The sequence below is a fragment of the Salmo salar genome, chromosome 02 (genome assembly GCF_965601325.2).
Source record: "Salmo salar chromosome 02, fSalSal1, whole genome shotgun sequence".
Taxonomy (NCBI): Eukaryota; Metazoa; Chordata; class Actinopteri; order Salmoniformes; family Salmonidae; genus Salmo; species Salmo salar.
In genome coordinates, this window is record NC_138292.1 from 82,652,425 (window position 1) to 82,672,160 (window position 19,736).

The 19,736-nt window shown below is 39.9% G+C and overlaps 1 protein-coding gene across 1 annotated transcript; it reads left to right on the forward strand.

The window, feature by feature from the left end:
• Positions 1-264: 264 nt before the first annotated feature.
• LOC106564044 (uncharacterized) lies at positions 265-19,023 on the forward strand. The gene is given in 9 exon segments (XM_045713136.2): positions 265-878; positions 1,286-1,383; positions 1,519-1,663; positions 5,156-6,048; positions 12,046-12,436; positions 13,042-13,139; positions 13,275-13,452; positions 17,719-18,422; positions 18,424-19,023. Coding segments are annotated over 9 exon segments (2,961 nt in total). The 5' UTR covers positions 265-541; the 3' UTR covers positions 18,541-19,023.
• The last annotated feature ends 713 nt before the right edge of the window (positions 19,024-19,736 follow it).

Below are 19,736 nucleotides of genomic sequence, written 5' to 3' on the forward strand. Positions count from 1 at the left end.
AACACTACCTATTCATAGACGAATTTATTCATCATCTACATATTCATATTAAGATCTACGTCTGTGTACAGGACATTCTTAAATCAAATCGTATTAGTTGTAAGATGTAAGTGAAAATATATCAGCTTATTGTTAAATTATTATGACGTTCTTTCCAATACAAAAAGTGTTTTAACTATTGTTTCCAAACTGCGGTACTCACTCCAGCCAGCAGATGGCGATGTGCGTCTTTCATGTGTTGCTTCTTGCGTGACGTATAATGGACTGGACGTGATGTTTCTTCAGGAACAACAAGGCGCCTAGTCTTTCAACCACCTCGGTAGCTTGCTAGCCGACATACAACCGAAAGATTGACGCTTTAGACCATGTTTGTGTACATTATCTAATCTGTGTTTTAAACACATTTCTGTTGACGTATCAACTGGTTAACTTAATTTGCAAACGTGTTAAAGACTGATACTGAGCCTAGCACTAGGCTAATGCTAACCAGTTAGCTAACCAGCTAGCTTACCAGCTAACTAACTAGCTAGCGTTCCTGACCATGAGCGCACTAAACTACTCCTCCCCTGTTAAGGAAGAGGGTGTCTGCTGGACGGAGAAAGAAGCTCTGGGGCTGAACATTGTCGTGGAAGTTGAAAAGGAGGGTGTTACAGTGAAAAGAGAGGAAGAAGCTTTCAGAATGATAAAAGAAGAGGAGGATATTACAGTAAAAGGAGGCGAAGAAGCTTTCAGAATGATAAAGGAGGAAGAGGAGGCTGTTATAGTGAAAGAAGAGAAAGAACCTTTTCGAGAGGAAGAGGATGCTATCTCAGTAGAGGTGAAGGAGGAAGACGTTTTGGGAGTGAAAGAGGAGGAGACAGAATATCAGATTACCACCAGTGAGTACTGTCTTAAACAGGGGCACAAACTATGTCGTTGTTGAACTTATGTGTGGTTTTAAAGGTTCTACACTTGAATATGTTGTTCAGTACTGTATAAATTGTTAGTTCAATCTGCCATTGGTACATATATTTTTGGGAGATTTAAATTAGATTTATTGAATTAGATTTGTTAAAGTGCACTTCATCTAATATAAAATGTAATACTGGTGTGTAATTTCTACTTAAAATATCAAAGCGACACAAACGGCACCCATTTACAATTGCATCACACAGTATTTGATAAAATCATGATAAAAGTGGCCATTTTAGGCCCTTTTTAGACATATTCATGCCTCTTATAAGACTATGTGATTGCAATAGGAGATCATAAGTTTACCATTTGTTTGATGTTCTCGTTAACACAGGAGAGAAACATGACTATTGTGGATCCTCTGGGGAGCCTCAACAACATCCTGATGCTGACGAGGCAGAGAAGAGTCTTTCCAGATCAGAACACCAGATGGTACAGCTTGGTCTGGTCTAGCATACAGCTTGCTCTATCAGGGTCTGGGCTGGGTTTCTGTAAAGCACTTCATGACAACAGTGACATCAGCATCCATAATGATATGTGTCTGTGTCCCCTCTTTATGGTTACCAGGAGAATGTTAGCCTGCCCCCTTCCACCTTACTGCTGGGTATGAAGAGGTTGTCTGTGCTGCTGGTGGACTGCAGGAAAACAACGGGGCTGAGTGGAACTGTGAGAGGAGGAGAAGAGAAGAAAGGATCAGATTTGACTCATCAAAGTAAGTGCTGTAGTTTAGTTTGAACAAATAAAATAGATCTGCCCACTGGTATCTGTTACCAGGACAACCAGCAGAGTTCTGTTAGTTGACATGAAGATAGACTGGTGGATATGGATGTTATGAATATCATAACACTGAAAAAGGGTTCTGCCAATGAAAAGAGAGAAACCAATAGACCATATAAAACCTTGTTGAAAGTTAGCTTTAGAGAGAAAGTTTCAAGATGATCTGATGTAAGGTGCATGTTTTACAAAAACATTTTCCTGAAAACATTATGGATGTTACATTGCCTGTCCCAGTCAACCCCCCCTATCTTTACAAGACTCTAGAATAGGCAAACAAAACTGCAGACACTTCAATGTGGTCTGCATTCTTGCTTCTGGTGATTCTCTGATCCACCTCTACGCAGATGACACCATTCTGTATACTTCTGGCCCTTTTTTGGACACTGTGTTAACAACTCTCCAGACGAGCTTCAATGCCATACAACTATCCTTCTGTGGCCTCCGACTGCTCTTAAATACAAGTAAAACTAAATGCATGCTCTTCAACCGATCGCTGCCCGCACCTGCCCGCCCGTCCAGCATCACTGCTCTGGACGGTTCTGACTTAGAATATGTGGACAACTACAAATACCTAGGTGTCTGGTTAGACTGTAAACTCTCCGTCCAGACTCACATCAAACATCTCCAATCCAAAATTAAAACTAGAATTGGCTTCCTATTTCGCAACAAAGCCTCCTTCACTCGTGCTGCCAAACATACCCTCGTAAAACTGACCATCCTACCGATCCTCGACTTCGGCAATGTCATTTACAAAATAGCCTCCAACACTCTACTCAACAAATTGGATGCAGTCTATCACAGTGCCATCCGTTTTGCCACCATAGCCCCATATACTACCGACCTCTGCGACCTGTATGCTCTCGTTGGCTGGCCCTCGCTTCATACTCGTCGCCAAACCCACTGGCTACAGGTCATCTACAAGACCCTGCTAGGTAAAGCCCTGCCTTATCTCAGCTCGCTGGTCACCATAGCAGCACCCACACGTAGCACGCGCTCCAGCAGGTATATCTCACCGAAAGCCAATTCCTCCTTTGGCCGCCTCTCCTTCCAGTTCTCTGCTGCCAATGACTGGAACGAATTATAAAAATCACTGAAGTTGGAGACTTATATCTCCCTCACTAGCTTTAAGCACCAGCTGTCAGAGCAGCTCACAGATCACTGCACCTGTACATAGCCCGTCTGTATATAGCCCAAACAACTACCTCATTCCCTACTGTATTTGCACCCCAGTATTTCTACTTTGCACATTCATCTACTGCACATCTACCATTCCAGTGTTGAATTGCTATATTGCATTTACTTCGCCACCATGGCCTATTTATTGCCTTACCTCCCTGATCTCACCTCATTTGCACACATTGTATATAGACTTGTTTTTCTACTGTATTATTGACTGTATGTTTGTTTACTCCATGTGTAACTCTGTGTTGTTGTATGTGTCGAACTGCTTTGCTTTCTTGGCCAGGTCGCAGTTGTAAATGAGAACTTGTTCTCAACTAGCCTACCTGGTTAAATAAAGGTGAAATAAAAAAATAAAATAAAAATTAACATCTGCTCTACAGAACTTGTTAAAAATTGCAAATATATATATTTAAAACAAGCTCTGTAAGCCTTTTCTAAAAGCCATGAAATATGATTAAATGAAAAGCATTTCTATCTATATATAATAATAGCTACACTACACTATACCTAGATTCTTCAAATATTATAGAGTCTTATAGGAGGCCTGTAGCATCTAATGGTGAAACATTATAGAGTCTTAAATGAGGATTTTTCCTACTTGCCGTCGTGGGGATTCGAATCGGAGACATTTCAGTTACTGGCCCAACGTTCTTAACCGCTAGTCTACAAATGTTACAGATGTTCCAACTTCAATTCATTATTTCTCAATGATGCTTTAAAGGAGAAGTTTACCCAAAACCCAGAATATAAATATTAACAATCACTAGTTAACTACACATAGTTGTCCTGCGTTGCATATAATCAATGCGGTGCCTGTTAATTTATCATCGAATCACAGCCTACTTCGCCAAACGGGTGATGATTTAACAAAAGCGCATTCGCGTCAGGGTATATGCAGAAGTTTGGGCCGCCTGGCTCGTTGCGAACTGTGTGAAGACCATTTCTTCCTAACAAAGACCGTAATTAATTTGCCAAAATGTTACATAATTATAAAATAACATTGAAGGTTGTGCAATGTAACAGCAATATTTAGACTTAGGGTTGCCACCCGTTTGATAAAATACGGAACGGTTCCGTATTTCACTGAAAGAATAAACGTTTTGTTTTCGAAATGATAGTTTCCGGATTTGACCATATTAATGACCTAAGGCTTGTATTTCTGTGTGTTTATTATATTATAGTTAAGTCTATGATTTGATAGAGCAGTCTGATTGAGGGGTGGTAGGCAGCAGCAGGCTTGTTAGCATTCATTCAAACAGCACTTTTCTGCGTTTGCCAGCAGCTCTTCGCAATGCTTGAAGCACAGCGCTGTTTATGACCTCAAGCCTATCAACTCCCGAGATTAGGCTGGCAATACTAAAGTGCCTATAAGAACATCCAATAGTCAAAGGTATATGAAATACAAATCGTATAGAGAGAAATAGTCCTATAATTCTTATAATAACTACAACCTAAAACTTCTTACCTGGGAATATTGAAGACTCATGTTAAAAGGAACCACCAGCTTTCATATGTTCTCATGTTCTGTGCAAGGAACTTAAACGTTAGCTTTTTTACATGGCACATATTGCACTTTTACTTTCTTCTCCAACACTGTGTTTTTGCATTATTTAAACCAAATTTAACTTGTTTCATTATTTATTTGAGACTAAATTGATTTAATTGATGTATTATATTAAGTTAAATAAAAGTGCTCATTCAGTATTGTTGTAATTGTCATTATTACAAATATATAAAAATCGGCCAATTAATCGGTATAGGCTTTTTTTTTGGTCCTCCAATAATCGGTATCGGCATTGAAAAATCATAATCGGTCGACCTCTACTTTACATATTGCGTTTATATTTTTGTTCAGTAGAGCGAATTCATGACATGTGAATGACCAAGCCTTTTCAGACTTTATAATATGGCTATATCATTCTGTATCATACAGCTATGAAGGTTATATATTTACAACCACCTGCTTGATAGGAATCCAGCGATGTCTGTGTCTTGATTGTCCTAGAACTGTTTAGTTTTTTGTGTCCTGACTTGTAAAACAGAATGTATAAAATAAGTAATGTAAACATTGTTTGTAATTACCAGGAAGCTCCACAACATAATATGTTTTAAAATTACACCAAGATTGTTAAAACTGGCCATAGATTGAGGGATCTGATTAGGATTTATCCTCGTTGCAAGGCTGTTTTATCATGAGGAGGTTTCATTCAGGTCTCTATTTAAATAAACAATCTGTCTTTGGTAGGAGAAAGACCAGACTCGGAGGAACCAGAGCCAGGGACTTCCAAACCAGCAAGACGACACCAGTGCTCCCAGTGTGGAAAGAGTTTTAACCAGAAAGGACACCTGAACCAACATGAGAAAATACACACAGGGGAGAAGCCTTACCACTGCTCCCAGTGTGGAACGGGTTGTAACGGGTTAAGGGACCTGAAACAACATGAGAGAATACACACAGGGGAGAAGCCTTACCTCTGCTCTCAGTGTGGAAAGAGTTTTACCCTGTTATGTAACCTGAAAACACATGAGAGAATACATACAGGGGAGAAGCCTTACCACTGCTCTCAGTGTGGAAAGCGGTTTAACCAGAAAGGACACCTGAAGCAACATGGGAGAATACACACATGGGAGAAGCCTTACCACTGCTCCCAGTTTGGAACAGGTTGTAATCAGCTAAGGGACCTGAAAAGACATGAGAGAATACACAAAGGTGAGAAGCCTTACCACTGCTCCCAGTGTGGAAAGAGTTTTACGACGATAGGGACACTGAAAATACATGAGAGAATACATACAGGAGAAAAGCCATACCACTGCTCCCAGTGTGGAAAGAGTTTTACAACATTATGGAGCCTGAAAATACACGAGAGAATGCATACAGGAGAAAAGCCGTACCACTGCTCCAAGTGTGGAAAGAGTTTTACCCACTTAAGTAACCAGAAAAAACATGAGAGAATACACACAGGGGAGAAGCCTTACCACTGCTCCCAGTGTGGAAAGAGATTTAGCGAGTTAGGAAGCCTGATAGCTCATGAGCGAATACACACAGGGGAGAAGCCTTACAAATGCTCAGACTGTGGGAAGACATATTACTCATCACAATCACTTAAAAGACATGTGAGAATCCACACAGGGGAGAAAACAACATGAATTGAATATGGAGTATGTCAGTTTGAATAAAGAGTAGATCAGATTCCATGTGTTTAAATGGTCCATTTTTAAACTCTGACTGTGTGTTTATCTGGGTGTGTCATTCCTCCAGCACTACAGATAATCAAGTGATATTTGGATGTGATGCATTTGCTCCATTGTTGACATTTGTATTGGTGGCTCACTGAAGATTTAATGAAATGAAAGTTATCACTGACTCTGTAATGGAAAATGTTAATTGTATGTGTCCACATAACTGAGTATGTGACTAACCTTGTGAAACTGTCATTATAATATCCTGTTCTTGGGAGTCTCGTCCTGTGTTGCAAACCAGCTGCACCTGCGTCCTTGTATAGAGGAGGTCCCTCCCAGGAACAGGAAACTATGAAGATATGTGCCCATCACCCAATGCTTCGGAATTCAGACTGTACACTGTGCTGTGTAACTCTGTTATTCTCTCTGAGCTCAGAAATCAAGAATCTTGGTTTGACTTGGACTCCAGCAGATCCTTATTTTATAATATCCACCACAACTCGCCCACGGATTGCTGTTTATCATTGTCTCAATGAAGAGTTCCTTGTTCCACTTTCCTGGGGGAATGTGCAAGCCTCCCACTGGTTGAATAAATGTTGTTTCCACATCATTTCACTAAACAAATCCATGTGATGATGTTAGATCAATGTAGAAAACTAATTGGACTTGTATAAAGCCATCAACATCAGGTATTTTTTAAAATATTTTTCACCCAACTTGCAACCTAAATCCAATGACAGGTGACATTTTGTGTTGAATTCACTTTAGTTGACGACTCAAAGAAATGTAAAATCTTGACAACCTTGTTTTAAACTTTGAAATGTGTTTGTCATAACCAGCCTTCTGGACATGTGTACTATATAAAATATCAGGGACTCCTTGATTCACCAGAGGTTCTTGTTCTCTACAGTTTAACATAAACAGTATTTCCCTCCCCTCTAAAAACATACTTTTGGATTATAAACATGTCAATAAAAAAAGATTACTAAAGTAGCCAATGTATCTTGTCATGTCATATACATCATAACCCAAGGGTGGTCAAAATTGTTGTTCAAATGTTGCATATAAAATCTTTAGTACCTAGGCATTGTGTTATATGTTAGAATGTCTATTAAACAACTATTATATACATGAACAATATTGTTTTGTCAAAATGAAGTTATTTGGATTTTAACGAATTATCTTTGAAAGACAGGGTCCTGAAAAAGGGACGTTTCTTTTTTTTGCTGAGTTTATTTAAAGTGTCATATTGAGATGCAAACTCAAATATAAATACATGAAAACTATATCTGACCCAGTACTGCTGTCTTCTTTTTTTAAGCCCATAACCATGTGTGTGATGTGGATACTTTTGTTTCACAGTAGATTTGTTTAAGACTACCAAGAAAACACTCGGTGTGCCCCTGATTTAGCCCCCTGCAGTAAAAGGTTATTAATGGGGTAAAATGACCTTTTTTTTGTTTTGTGGTCCACATCCTGTCAATCATTTATTCCTAAATAAACCGAAAACGTGTTGTCACGTGTGCTCTCTCTCCGGCCTCTTGGTCGTCTGGCTGCTCATTATGGCGCACACCTGTCACCATCGTTACGCACACCTGCTCATCATCAGACTCACCTGGACTCCATCACCTCTCTGATTACATTCTATATATAGTGCGGAGAACAAGTATTTGATACACTGCCGATTTTGCAGGTTTTCCTACTTACAAAGCATGTAGAGGTCTGTAATTTTTATCATAGGTACACTTCAACTGTGAGAGACGGAATCTAAAAGAAAATCCAGAAAATCACATTGTATGATTTTTAAGTAATTAATTTGTATTTTGATAAACTATTTGAACTGGAATAAATGCTGCACTTAGTAACACAATTGTAGTTAAAATGGAATACTATAACTTACAATGACTATATCCAACCCAACTCCATGTGTTTCCACTATCATGTATCCTATCATGATTATATCAAACCCTACTCCATGTGTTTCCACTATCATGTATCCTACCATGACTATATCCAACCCAACTCCATGTGTTTCCACTATCATGTATCCTATCATGATTATATCAAACCCTACTCCATGTGTTTCCACTATCATGTATCCTACCATGACTATATCCAACCCAAATCCATGTGTTTCCACTATCATGTATCCTACCTTGACTATATCCAACCCAACTCCATGTGTTGCCTCTATCAGGCTTGATTACCAACAATGACGAGACGGCCTACAGGGAGGAGGTGAGGGCCCTCAGAGTGTGGTGTCAGGAAAATAACCTCACACTCAATGTCAACAAAACAAAGGAGATGATCGTGGACTTCAGGAAACAGCAGAGGGAGCAGCCCCTATCCACATTGACGGGACAGTAGTGGAGAGGGTGGAAAGTTATAAGTTCCTCGGCGTACACATCACAGACAAACTGAAATGGTCCACCCACACAGAGAGCGTGGTGAAGAAGGCGCAGCAGCGCCTCTTCAACCTCAGGAGGCTGAAGAAATTCGGCTTGTCACCAAAAACACTCACAAACTTTTACAGATGCACAATCGAGAGCATCCTGTCGGGCTGTATCACCACCTGGTACGGCAACTGCTCCGCCCATAACCGTAAGGCTCTCCAGAGGGTAGTGAGGTCTGCACAACACATCACCCGGGGCAAACTACCTGCCCTCCAGGACACCTACACCACCCGATGTCACAGGAAGGCCAAAAAGATCATTAAGGACAACAACCACCCGAGCCACTGCCTGTTCACCCCGCTATCATCCAGAAGGCAAAGTCGGTACAGGTGCATCTAAGCTGGAACCAAGAGATGGAAAAACAGCTTCTATCTCAAGGCCATCAGACTGTTAACCTCTTAGTGACCCCTTCGAGACAGGATCCCGTTAATGGGATCGTTTGACAAAATAGCATGGCGCAAATTCAAAACAGCAAAAATATCATAATTTCAATTTCTCAAACATACGACTATTTTACACCGTTTTAAAGATACACTTCTCCTTAATGTAACCACATTGTCCGATTTCAAAAAGGCTTTACAGCGAAAGCAACACATTAGATTATGTTAGGAGAGTACATAGCCAAAAATAACCACACAGCCATTTTCCAAGCAAGGAGATATGTCACAAAAACCCAAAACACAGCTAAATGAAGCACTAACCTTTGACGATCTTCATCAGATGACACTCCTAGGACATCATGTTACACAATACATGTAAGTTTTGTTCGATAAAGTTCATATTTATATTCAAAAACAGCATTTTACATTGGCGCATGATGGTCAGAAAATGTTTAGCCTCCAAAACTTCCGGTGAATAAGCACAATGAGCACACATATTACAGAAATACTCATCATAAACGTTGACAAAATACATAACAATTATTTTAAGAATTATAGATACAGTATTCCTTTATGCAACCACTGTGTCAGATTTTAAAATAGCTTTTCGGCGAAAGCACATTTTTCAATATTCTGAGTACATAGCTCGCCATCAAAGCAAGCTATACAGACACCCACCAAGTTCTGGGGTCATCTAAACTCAGAATTAGTATTATAAATATTCTCTTACCTTTGCTGATCTTCGTCAGAATGCACTCCCAGGACTGCTACTTCCACAAGAAATGTTGTTTTTGTTCGAAATAATCCATATTTATGTCCAAATACCTCAGTTTTGTTCGTGCGTTCAGGTCACTATCCAAATGCATAACGCGCGAGCGTAATTTGAGACACAAAAAGTCAAAATGTTCCATTACCGTTCTTAGAAGCATGTCAAACGTTGTTTACGATCAATCTTTATGGTGTTTGTAACGTAGAAATGCGATAAAATTCCAATCGGACAATAGCGTATTCATTCCAGAAGAAAAATAAGGAAAGGCACGCTCGCGGGACTGCGCATATCCAATCCCTTTGTTTCCAGGCAGTCCACTCAGTGACAGCTCCTATATTCTGCCCAGTTACTGGATACGTATGAAACAACTTTCTGAAGGCTTTTGACAGCCAATGGAAGCCTTAGGAAGTGCAATGTGACCCCACCGACACTGTAGTTTCGATAGGCATTCAAAAGAAGAACTACAATTCTCAGACCTTCCACTTCCTGGTTTAATTTTTCTCAGGTTTTTGCCTGCCATATGAGTTCTGTTATACTCACAGACACCATTCAAACAGTTTTAGAAACTTCAGAGTGTTTTCTATCCAAATCTACTAATAATATGCATATTCTAGTTTCTGGGCAAGAGTAGTAACCAGTTTAATTTGGGTACGTTTTTCATCCAGCCGTGAAAATACTGCCCCCTATCCCTAAGAGGTTTTCAACAGTCCTCACTAACATTGAGTGGCTGCTGCCAACATACTGACTCAACTCTAGCCACTTTAATAATGGAAAAATTGATGTAATAAATGTATCACTAGTCACTTTAAACAATGCCGCTTTATATAATGTTTACATACTACATTACTCATCTCATATGTATATACTGTACTCTATACCATCTACTGCATCTTGCCTATGCCGTTCGGCCATCGCTCATTCATATATTTTTATGTACATATTCTTATTCATTCCTTTACACTTGTGTGTATAAGGTAGTTGTTGTGAAATTGTTAGGTTAGATTATTTGTTAAATATTACTGCATGGTCGGAAACTAGAAGCACAAGCATTTCACTACACAACCATGTGTATGTGACAAATAACATTTGATTTGATTTTGATTTGATTTGATTCATGTATCCTACCATGACTATGTCCATACATTGAACAGGGTGAATGGAATATGAATGACAGTCATCCAACATGCTGTAGTAGAAATAAGGCCATGCTCATGAAAAACAAAATGGTCCTCCCTGATAGTAAACAGCACCGACTGCCACTGTTTGGGTGGTGGACCATTCTTGGAACACATGGGAAACTGTTGAGCTAAAAAAAACAGCACTGTTGCAGTTCTTGACACAAACCGGTGCGCCTGGCACCTACTACCATACCCCGTTCAAAAACACTTACATATTTTGTCTTCCCTATTTACCCTCTGAATGGCACACATACACAATCCATGCCTCAATTGTCTCGAGGCTTAAAAATCCTTATTTAACCTGTCTTCCCCCCTTCATCTACACTGATTGAATTGGATTTAACTAGTGACATCAATAAGGGATCATAGCTTTCATCTGGATTCACCTAGTCAGTTTATGTCATGGAAGAAGCAGGTGTTCTTAATGTTTTGTCTACTCAGTGTATACCACTACAGATAATCAAGTGCTATTTGAATGTGATGCATTTGCTCTATTGTTTACAGGATGATTCGTATCTTATAGAGCATGGCTTTAAGGGAATAGTATGGTCACATCTAGATAAAAATGAACGTGAAAAATGAACAGAGCAAATGTGTATTAACACACTACCTATTCATAGAAGTATTTATTCATCATCCACATATTCATATTAAGCTTCAACGTCTGTGTACAGGAACGTATTATTTGTAAGATGTAAGAGAAAATATATCAGCTAATTGTTAAATTATTATGACGTTCTTTCCAATACAAAAAGTGTAGTAACTATTGTTTCCAAACTGCGTTACCCACTCCAGTCAACAGATGGCGATGTGCGTCTTTCATGTGATGCTTCTTGCATGACGTATAATGGACTGGACGGGACGCTTCTTCAGGAACAACAAGGCGCCTACTCTTTCAACCACCTCGGTAGCTTGCTAGCCAACATAAAACTAAAAGATTGATGCTTTAGACCATGTTTGTGTACATTAGCTAATCTCAGTGTTTTAAACACTTCTCTGTTGACGTATCAACTGGTTAACTTTAACCTAATTTGCGTGTTCATTTTTACGTGTTAAATATACTGAGGTTAGCACTAGGCTAGTCACTAATGCTAACTAGCTAGCTAACATTCCTGACCCTGAGCTCACTAAACTACTCCTCCCCTGCTAAAGAAGAAGAGGTCTGATGTATGGAGAAAGAAGCTCTGGCGCTGAACGTTGTCTTGGAAGAAGAAGAGCAGGGTGTTATAGTGAAAGGAGAGAAAGAACCTTTCAGAATGAAAAATGAGGGAGAAGAGATTGTTATAGTGAAGGAGGACGAGGAGGCTGTTATAGTGAAAGAAGAGAACGCATCCTCTTCCTCTCTGAAAGATTCTATCTCAATAACGGTGAAGAGAGAGGAGATCTGCTGTATGGAGAAAGAAGATCTGGGACTGAACATTTTCGTGGAAGAAGAAGAGGGGGCTGTTAAAGTAAAAGAAGAGAAAGCATCCTCTTCCTCTCTAAAAGATTATATCTCAGTAAAGGTGAAGGAGGAAGACGTTTTGAGAGTGAAAGAGGAGGAGACAGAAGATCCGATTACCACCCGTGAGTACTGTCTTAAAAACAGGGGCACAAACTATGCAGTTGTTGAACTAATGTGTGGTTTTAAAGGGGCATTCTACTGAAGTTCTACACTTGAATATGTTGTTCAGTAATGTAGGAATTGTTAAAGGGTCAATCTTCCATTGGTACATATGTTTTTGGGGTCTTTTAAATTACATTTATTGAATTCTCAATGTGGTCTACATTAAAGTTCCCTCATCTTTTATTTTATTTAACCTTTATTTTACCAGGCAAGTCAGTTAAGAACAAATTCTTATTTTCAATGACAGCCTAGGAACAGTGGGTTAACTGCCTTGTTCAGGGGCAAAACGACAGATTTTTACCTTGTCAGCTCGGGGATTCGATCTTGCAACCTTTCAGTTACTAGTCCAACGCTCTAACCACTAGGCTACCTGCGCCAACAGGCTTTTAAAATTCAATATTGCTGCATAATTTCTACTTAAAATATCAAAGGGACGTAAAAGGCACCCATTTCGTGGAACGACCCTTTTACATTTACATTTAAGAGGCATTTTTAGATATGAATGCCTATGATTGTAATAGACGGTCGTAAGTTTACCATCTGTTTGATGTTCTCGTTCACACAGGAGAGAGACATGACTATTGTGGATCCTCTGGGGAGCCTCAACAACATCCTGATGCTGACGAGGCAGAGAAGAGTCTCTCCAGATCAGAACACCAGATGGTACAGCTTGGTCTGGTCTAGCATACAGCTTGCTCTATCAGGGTCTGGGCTGGGTTTCTGTAAAGCACTTTATGTCAACAGTGACATCAGCATCCATAATGATATGTGTCTGTGTCTCCTCTTTACGGTTACCAGGACAACGCTAGCCCTTCCTCCCTCCTGGAGTTCCTGTGTCATGCCTCTCCCGGTAGCGCCTTACTGCTGGGTATGAAGAGGTTGTCTGTGCTGCTGGTGGACTGCAGGAAAACAACGGGGCTGAGTGGAACTGTGGGAGGAGGAGAAGAGAAGAAAGGATCAGATTTGACACATCAAAGTAAGTGCTGTAGTTTAGTTTGAACAAATACAATAGATCTGCCCACTGGTATCTGTTACCAGGACAACCAGCAGAGTTCTGTTAGTTGACATGACGATAGACTGGTATATTTCCACCACATTAGACAGTTATGTTAGTTGTGTTAGGTTCTAAGTAAACAGAGTAAAAAACTCAGGGACGATTAGTAAAGCTTAAATCAAGTTTATTCACCCATTTGGTCATACAGCTGCATTAGACAAGAAACATATTCACACCAGCACTGGTATTTAACTCTTCCTAGACGGAGTCTCCTCCTGGTCAGACAATACCGCTCTGTTGCTAGGCAGAACTGTAATGATGACTGTTCTTTCTCACTTCATCTGACCTCAGCCCGAATTCCTTAATCCTCCCTAACTCAGAGCTGTCCTGTTGAATTGTACCAGTCTGTGTCCCACCCCTCCTTTCCATAGGATCCCTGATGTCTAACAATAGCATGTTCTGACAGTATTTACACGTCCTGCCTTCCTCTCTCTCCCTCCGTGACATGATTTAAGGATGTTTGAAGTTTATTGGTGTTGTGGAAAAACATTGAGTCAAATAATTGCACAGATACCGGAACTTGTAGATTCAATTAGACTTTATCACAATCATAACAAAGCGAAGCAATTCCACGGAACAGCTAAATTCTCTAATCCCGGAGCCCTGCCTTTATAGTATTCTGTCTCTACTTAACGTATGGAATCCCCTATGAAAATAACTCCTCTTGACCTTTCTTTACCATTATCTTTCCATCTCAGTTCTTACTTGTTAACGCCCACATCTGACAGCTGTCTATGTTATAAAGGTAGCGGGGCCCTGGTCATATATGTTCCATTCCTTATATAGTCATTCTGTCTTACCACTTCAAAGTGGACAGTCTAAATACTGCCTGCTAATATTGGAGTCATGAGTTTTGCTACCACATAGGTCAAAACCCATCAGTTGACATGAAGATAGACTGGTATATTTCCACCACAGTAGACAGAGTTCTGTTAGTTGACATGAAGATAGACTGGTGGATATGGATGTTATGAATATCATAACACTGAAAAAGGATTCTGCCAATGAAAAGAGAGAAACCAATAGACCATATAAAACCTTGATGAAAGTTAGCTTTAGACAGAAAGTTTCAAGATGATCCAATGTAAGGTGCATGTTTTACAAAAACATTTTCTGAAAACATTATGGATGTTACATTGCCTGTCCCAGTCAACCCCCCCTATCTTTACAAGACTGTAGAACAGGCAAACTAAACTCCAGACACTTCAATGTGGTCTGTATTGCTTCATTTACATCTGATCTACAGAACTTGTTAAAAATGTCAAATATATATTTAAAACAAGCTCCGTAAGCCTTTTCTAAAAGCTATGCAATATGATTGAATGAAAAGCATTTCTTGTGAGACTTGGCCTCCGTCTCTGTAATGGACAAAAATTCATTTAATTTCCTACTTTAACAGGTCAAATAAAGCCTGAACTCCAACATATAGACCTTAAAGAACATGGTTTCATTTGGAAATGACTAACTTTATTGATTTCATGTGTAACTGATGCCAGTGTGCTGCTAACAGTTTAGTTTCCTCCACTGTCCCCATACTGGACTCAAACTAGTGATCCTCTGCTTCTCAACATGCGTGACTGCTCTCCTTGACAATGAACCGATTGAGCTTTACAAAAGGTACCAGTTGGATAGCTCCATCTGTGACGTTTCAAGCTCGCTGTGGAGTGATCTCACAGCACGTTCTTACCTCCATTACACTTGTTCAGGTTGACTTTCCCACAGAATCGACCATATACAGTACCAGTCAAAAGTTAGGACACAACTACTCATTCAAGGGTTTTTCTTTATTTTTACTATTTTCTACATTGTAGAATAATGGTGAAGACATCAAAACTATGAAATATCACAAATGGAATCATATAGTAGCCAAAAAAGTGTTAAACAAATTCTTCAAAGTAGCCACCCTTTGCCTTGCACACTCTTGGCATTCTCTCAACCAGCTTCATGGGGAGGTCACTTGGAATGCATTTCAATTAACGTATGTGCCCTGTTAAAAGTTAATTTGTGGAATTTATTTCCTTCTTTATGCGTTTGAGCCAATCGGTTGTGTTGTTACAAGGTAGGGGTGGTATACAGAAGATAGCCCTATGTTGTAAAATACCAAGTCCATATTATGGCAAGAACAGCTCAAATAAGCAAAGAGAAACGACAGTCCATCATAACTTTAAGACACGAAGGTCAGTCAATCCGGAAAATGTCAAGAACTTTTAAAGTTTCTTCAAGTGCAGTCGCAAAAACCATCAAGCGCTATGATGAAACTGGCTCTCATGAGGACCGCCACAGGAAAGGAAGACCCAGAGTTACCTCTGCTGCAGAGGATAAGTTCATTAGAGTTACCAGCCTCAGAAATTGCAGCCCAAATAAATGCTTCACAGACACACCTCAACATCAACTGTTCAGAGGAGACTGCGTGAATCAGACCTTCATGTTGGAATTGATGCAAAGAAACCACTTCTAAAGGACACCAATAATAATAACAAGAGACTTGCTTGGGCCAAGAAACACGAGCTATGAACATTAGACCGGTGGAAATCTGTCCTTTGGTCTGATGAATCCAAATTTGAAATTTTTGGTTCCAACCGCCGTGTCTTTGTGAGACGCAGAGTAGGTGAATTAGAGGATCTCCACATGTGTGGTTCCCACGTGAAGCATGGAGGAGGAGGTGCGATGGTGCTTTGCTGGTGACACTGTCAGTGATTTATTTAGAATTCAAGGCACACTTAACCAGGTTGGCTACCACAGCATTCTGCAGTGATACGCCATCCCATCTGGTTTGGGCTTAGTGGGACTATCATTTGTTTTTCAACAGGACAATGACCCAAAACACACCTCCATGCCTGTGTAAGGGCGATTTGACCAAGGAGAGTGATTGAATGCTGCATCAGATGACCTGGCCTCCACAATCACCCGACCTCAACCCAATTGAGATGGTTTGGGATGAGTTGGACCACAGAGTGAAAGAAAGCAACCAGTAAGTGCTCAGCATATGTTGGAACTCCTTCAAGACTGTTGAAAAAAGCATTTCAAGTGAAGCTGGTTGACAGAATGCCAAGAGCGTGCAAAGCTGTCATCAAGGCAAAGGGTGGCTACTTTGAAGAATCTCAAAAATAAAATGTATTTTGATTTATTTCACACTTTTTTGGTTTCTACATGATTCTATACGTGTTATTCCATGGTTTTGATGTCTTCATCTATTATTCTACAATGTGGAAAATAGCAAAAAGAAAGAAAAACCCTTGAATGAGTAGGTGTTCTAAAATTTTTGACTGAACAGAAATATAAATACAGCCTCCCGAGTGGCGCAGCATTCTAAGGCACTGCATCGCAGTGCTAGCTGCGTTACTACCGATTCTGGTTCGATACCCAGCTGTGACGCAGCCGGCCACGCCTGGGAGAGCCATGAGGCGACGCACAATTGTCCCAGCTTCATCCGAGTTGGGGGAGGTTTTGGCCGGTCGGGATGTCCTTGTCCCATCGCGCTCTGGTGACTCCTGTGGCGGGCTGGACGCATGCATGCTGACACGGTTGCCAGATGTACAGTGTTTCCTCCGACACGTTGGTGAGGCTGGCTTCTGGGTTGGCTCTTGACGTTCGCCTCTCCCGACTCCGTACGGGAATTGCAGCGATGAGACAAGACTGTAACTACCAATTGACGAAAATTGGGGAGAAAAAGGGGTTAAATCTGCCCCAAATATTTCATTATTTTTACTTTACCCAAAATATCATGACATTAGTGGTTATTCAAAAAGTTACTGAGGTGCTTTGTGTCTGTCTCCAATGTAAAAAAACAAGTGTTTGACTTCAACACAAAATTACTTTTTTACTTATTTTAGGTTTAAGGAAGTGTGTAGGTCGCATTCTGTATCATACAGCTATGAAGGTTATAAATTAAGAACCACCTGCTTGATAGGAATCCAGCGATGTCTGTGTCTTGAGTGTGATAGAAATGTCTAGTGTTTTGTGTTCTGACTTCTAAAACAGAATGAATAAGTAATGTAACTATATTACCAGCAAGCTCTACAACATCATTTGATTTAAAATCACACAAAGATTGTTTTAAATTATGAAATGTTTGAAAACTGGCCTCAGGTTGAGGGATCTGATTTGGATTAAACCTCATAGCAAGGCGGTTTTATCATGTGATGGTTTCATTCAGGTCTCTCTTTAAATAAACACTGTCTTCGGCAGGAGAAAAACCAAACTCGGAGGAACCAGAGATGTCCAAACCAGCAAGACGACACCTCTGTTCTCAGTGTGGAAAGAGTTTTAGTAAGTTAGGAAGCCTGAAAGCTCATAAGCGAATACACACCGGGGAGAAGCCTTACCATTGCTCCCATTGTGGAAAGAGTTTTAGCCAGTTAGGAAGCCTGAAAGCTCATGGCCGAATACACACAGGGGAGAAGCCTTACCACTGCTCACATTGTGGAAAGCGTTTTAACCGGTTAGGAAGCCTAATTGCTCATGAGCGAATACACACAGGAGAGAAACCATACCATTGCGACCAGTGTGGAAAGAGTTTTAACAAGTTAGATAACATGAAATCTCATGAGCAAATACACACAGGGGATAAGCCTTACCACTGCTCCCAGTGTGGAACTAAGTTTACCAAGTTAGGAAGCCTGAAAAGACATGAGAGGACACACACCGAAGCAAAGCCTTTCCATTGCACCCTGTGTGGAACGAGTTTTAACCATTTAGGAAACCTGAAAAGACATGAGAGAATACACACAGGGGAGAAGCCTTTCCATTGCGCCCAGTGTGGAAAGAGTTTTAGCTTGTTAGGAAATCTACAATCTCATGAGCGAATTCACACAGGGGAGAAGCCATACCATTGCACCCATTGTGGAAAGAGTTTTAACCAGTTAGGAAACATGAAATATCATGAGCGAAATACACACAGGGGAGAAGCCATACCATCGCGCTCAGTGTGGAAAAAGTTTTATGCAGTTAGGAAAGCTGAAAGCTCATGAGCGAATACACACAGGGAGAAGCCTTACAAATGCCACTTAAAAGGCATGTGAGAATCCACATAGGAGAGAAAAATAACTTATAGTGTGTAAACTGATATTTCACATCACATTGACTTAAAATTCATCAGAGAACATACACAGTGCTCCCATTGTCTTATATTGTTGACTGAGAATGTGTTTACTTGTTTATACCATATGAAATTGAATTGTACAAAGTATACTCTAAAATACATTTGTATATCTTTGTTAGAAAATATGAAATATGAATATGGAGTATGTCAGTTTGAATATAGAGTAGATCAGATTCCATGTGTCCAATGGTCCTTTTTTAAACTCTGACTATGTGTGTGTTTATCTGCTTGCCATTCCTCCAGCACTACAGATAATACAGTGATATTTGGATGTAATGCATTTGCTCCATTGTTCACATTTGCATTGTTTTCCCACTGATGATTTAATGAAATGAAAATGTTCACTGACTCGCCCACGGATTAAATTAAATAAATAAATAATCTTGGTTTTACTTGGACTCCAGCAGATCCTTATTTTATAATATCCACCACAACTCGCCCACAGATTGCTGTTTATCATTGTCTCAATGAAGAGTTCCTTGTTCGACTTTCCTGGGGGCATTTAGAAGCTTGTTAAATAAACGTTGTTTCCACATTTCAACAAAATAAATCCATGTGATGATGTTAGATCAATGTAGAAAGCTGATTGGATTTGTAAAAAGCCATCACATAAGGTATTTTTATTTTTCACGTAACTGGCAACCTAAATCCAATGACAGGTGACATTTAGTGTTGAATTCACTTTAGTTGAGGACTCAAAGAAATGTAAATAGAAACTCGATGTTGAACTGACGTCTGTGCCCAGTGGGCTGGTTTGAATAAGCAGCAGGTGTTGGATCAATATCCACCTTAGTAGCTAAGGTTCCATGCAATTTGCAACAGATTTTCATGTGAATATTTTAAAATCTGCATAAAACTATATACGCTTTTTCCCACCAGAAATGTTTCCATCAAATAGACTTATTGCGGATAAAAGGCTTTGCGTTATGATGTAGTGTATAAATAAACTTTTACTGTTAAATTCCCATGTACCGAATGAAAAATACAAGTTAAATGGGTTTGCATTTTCAACTCTACTTATGGTTTTAAAAACTTGCGTTATATAGCAAATATGCTCTTGGCACGTGCACTGTAGCCAACAGCTCACAGATACAGTGGGGGTAGG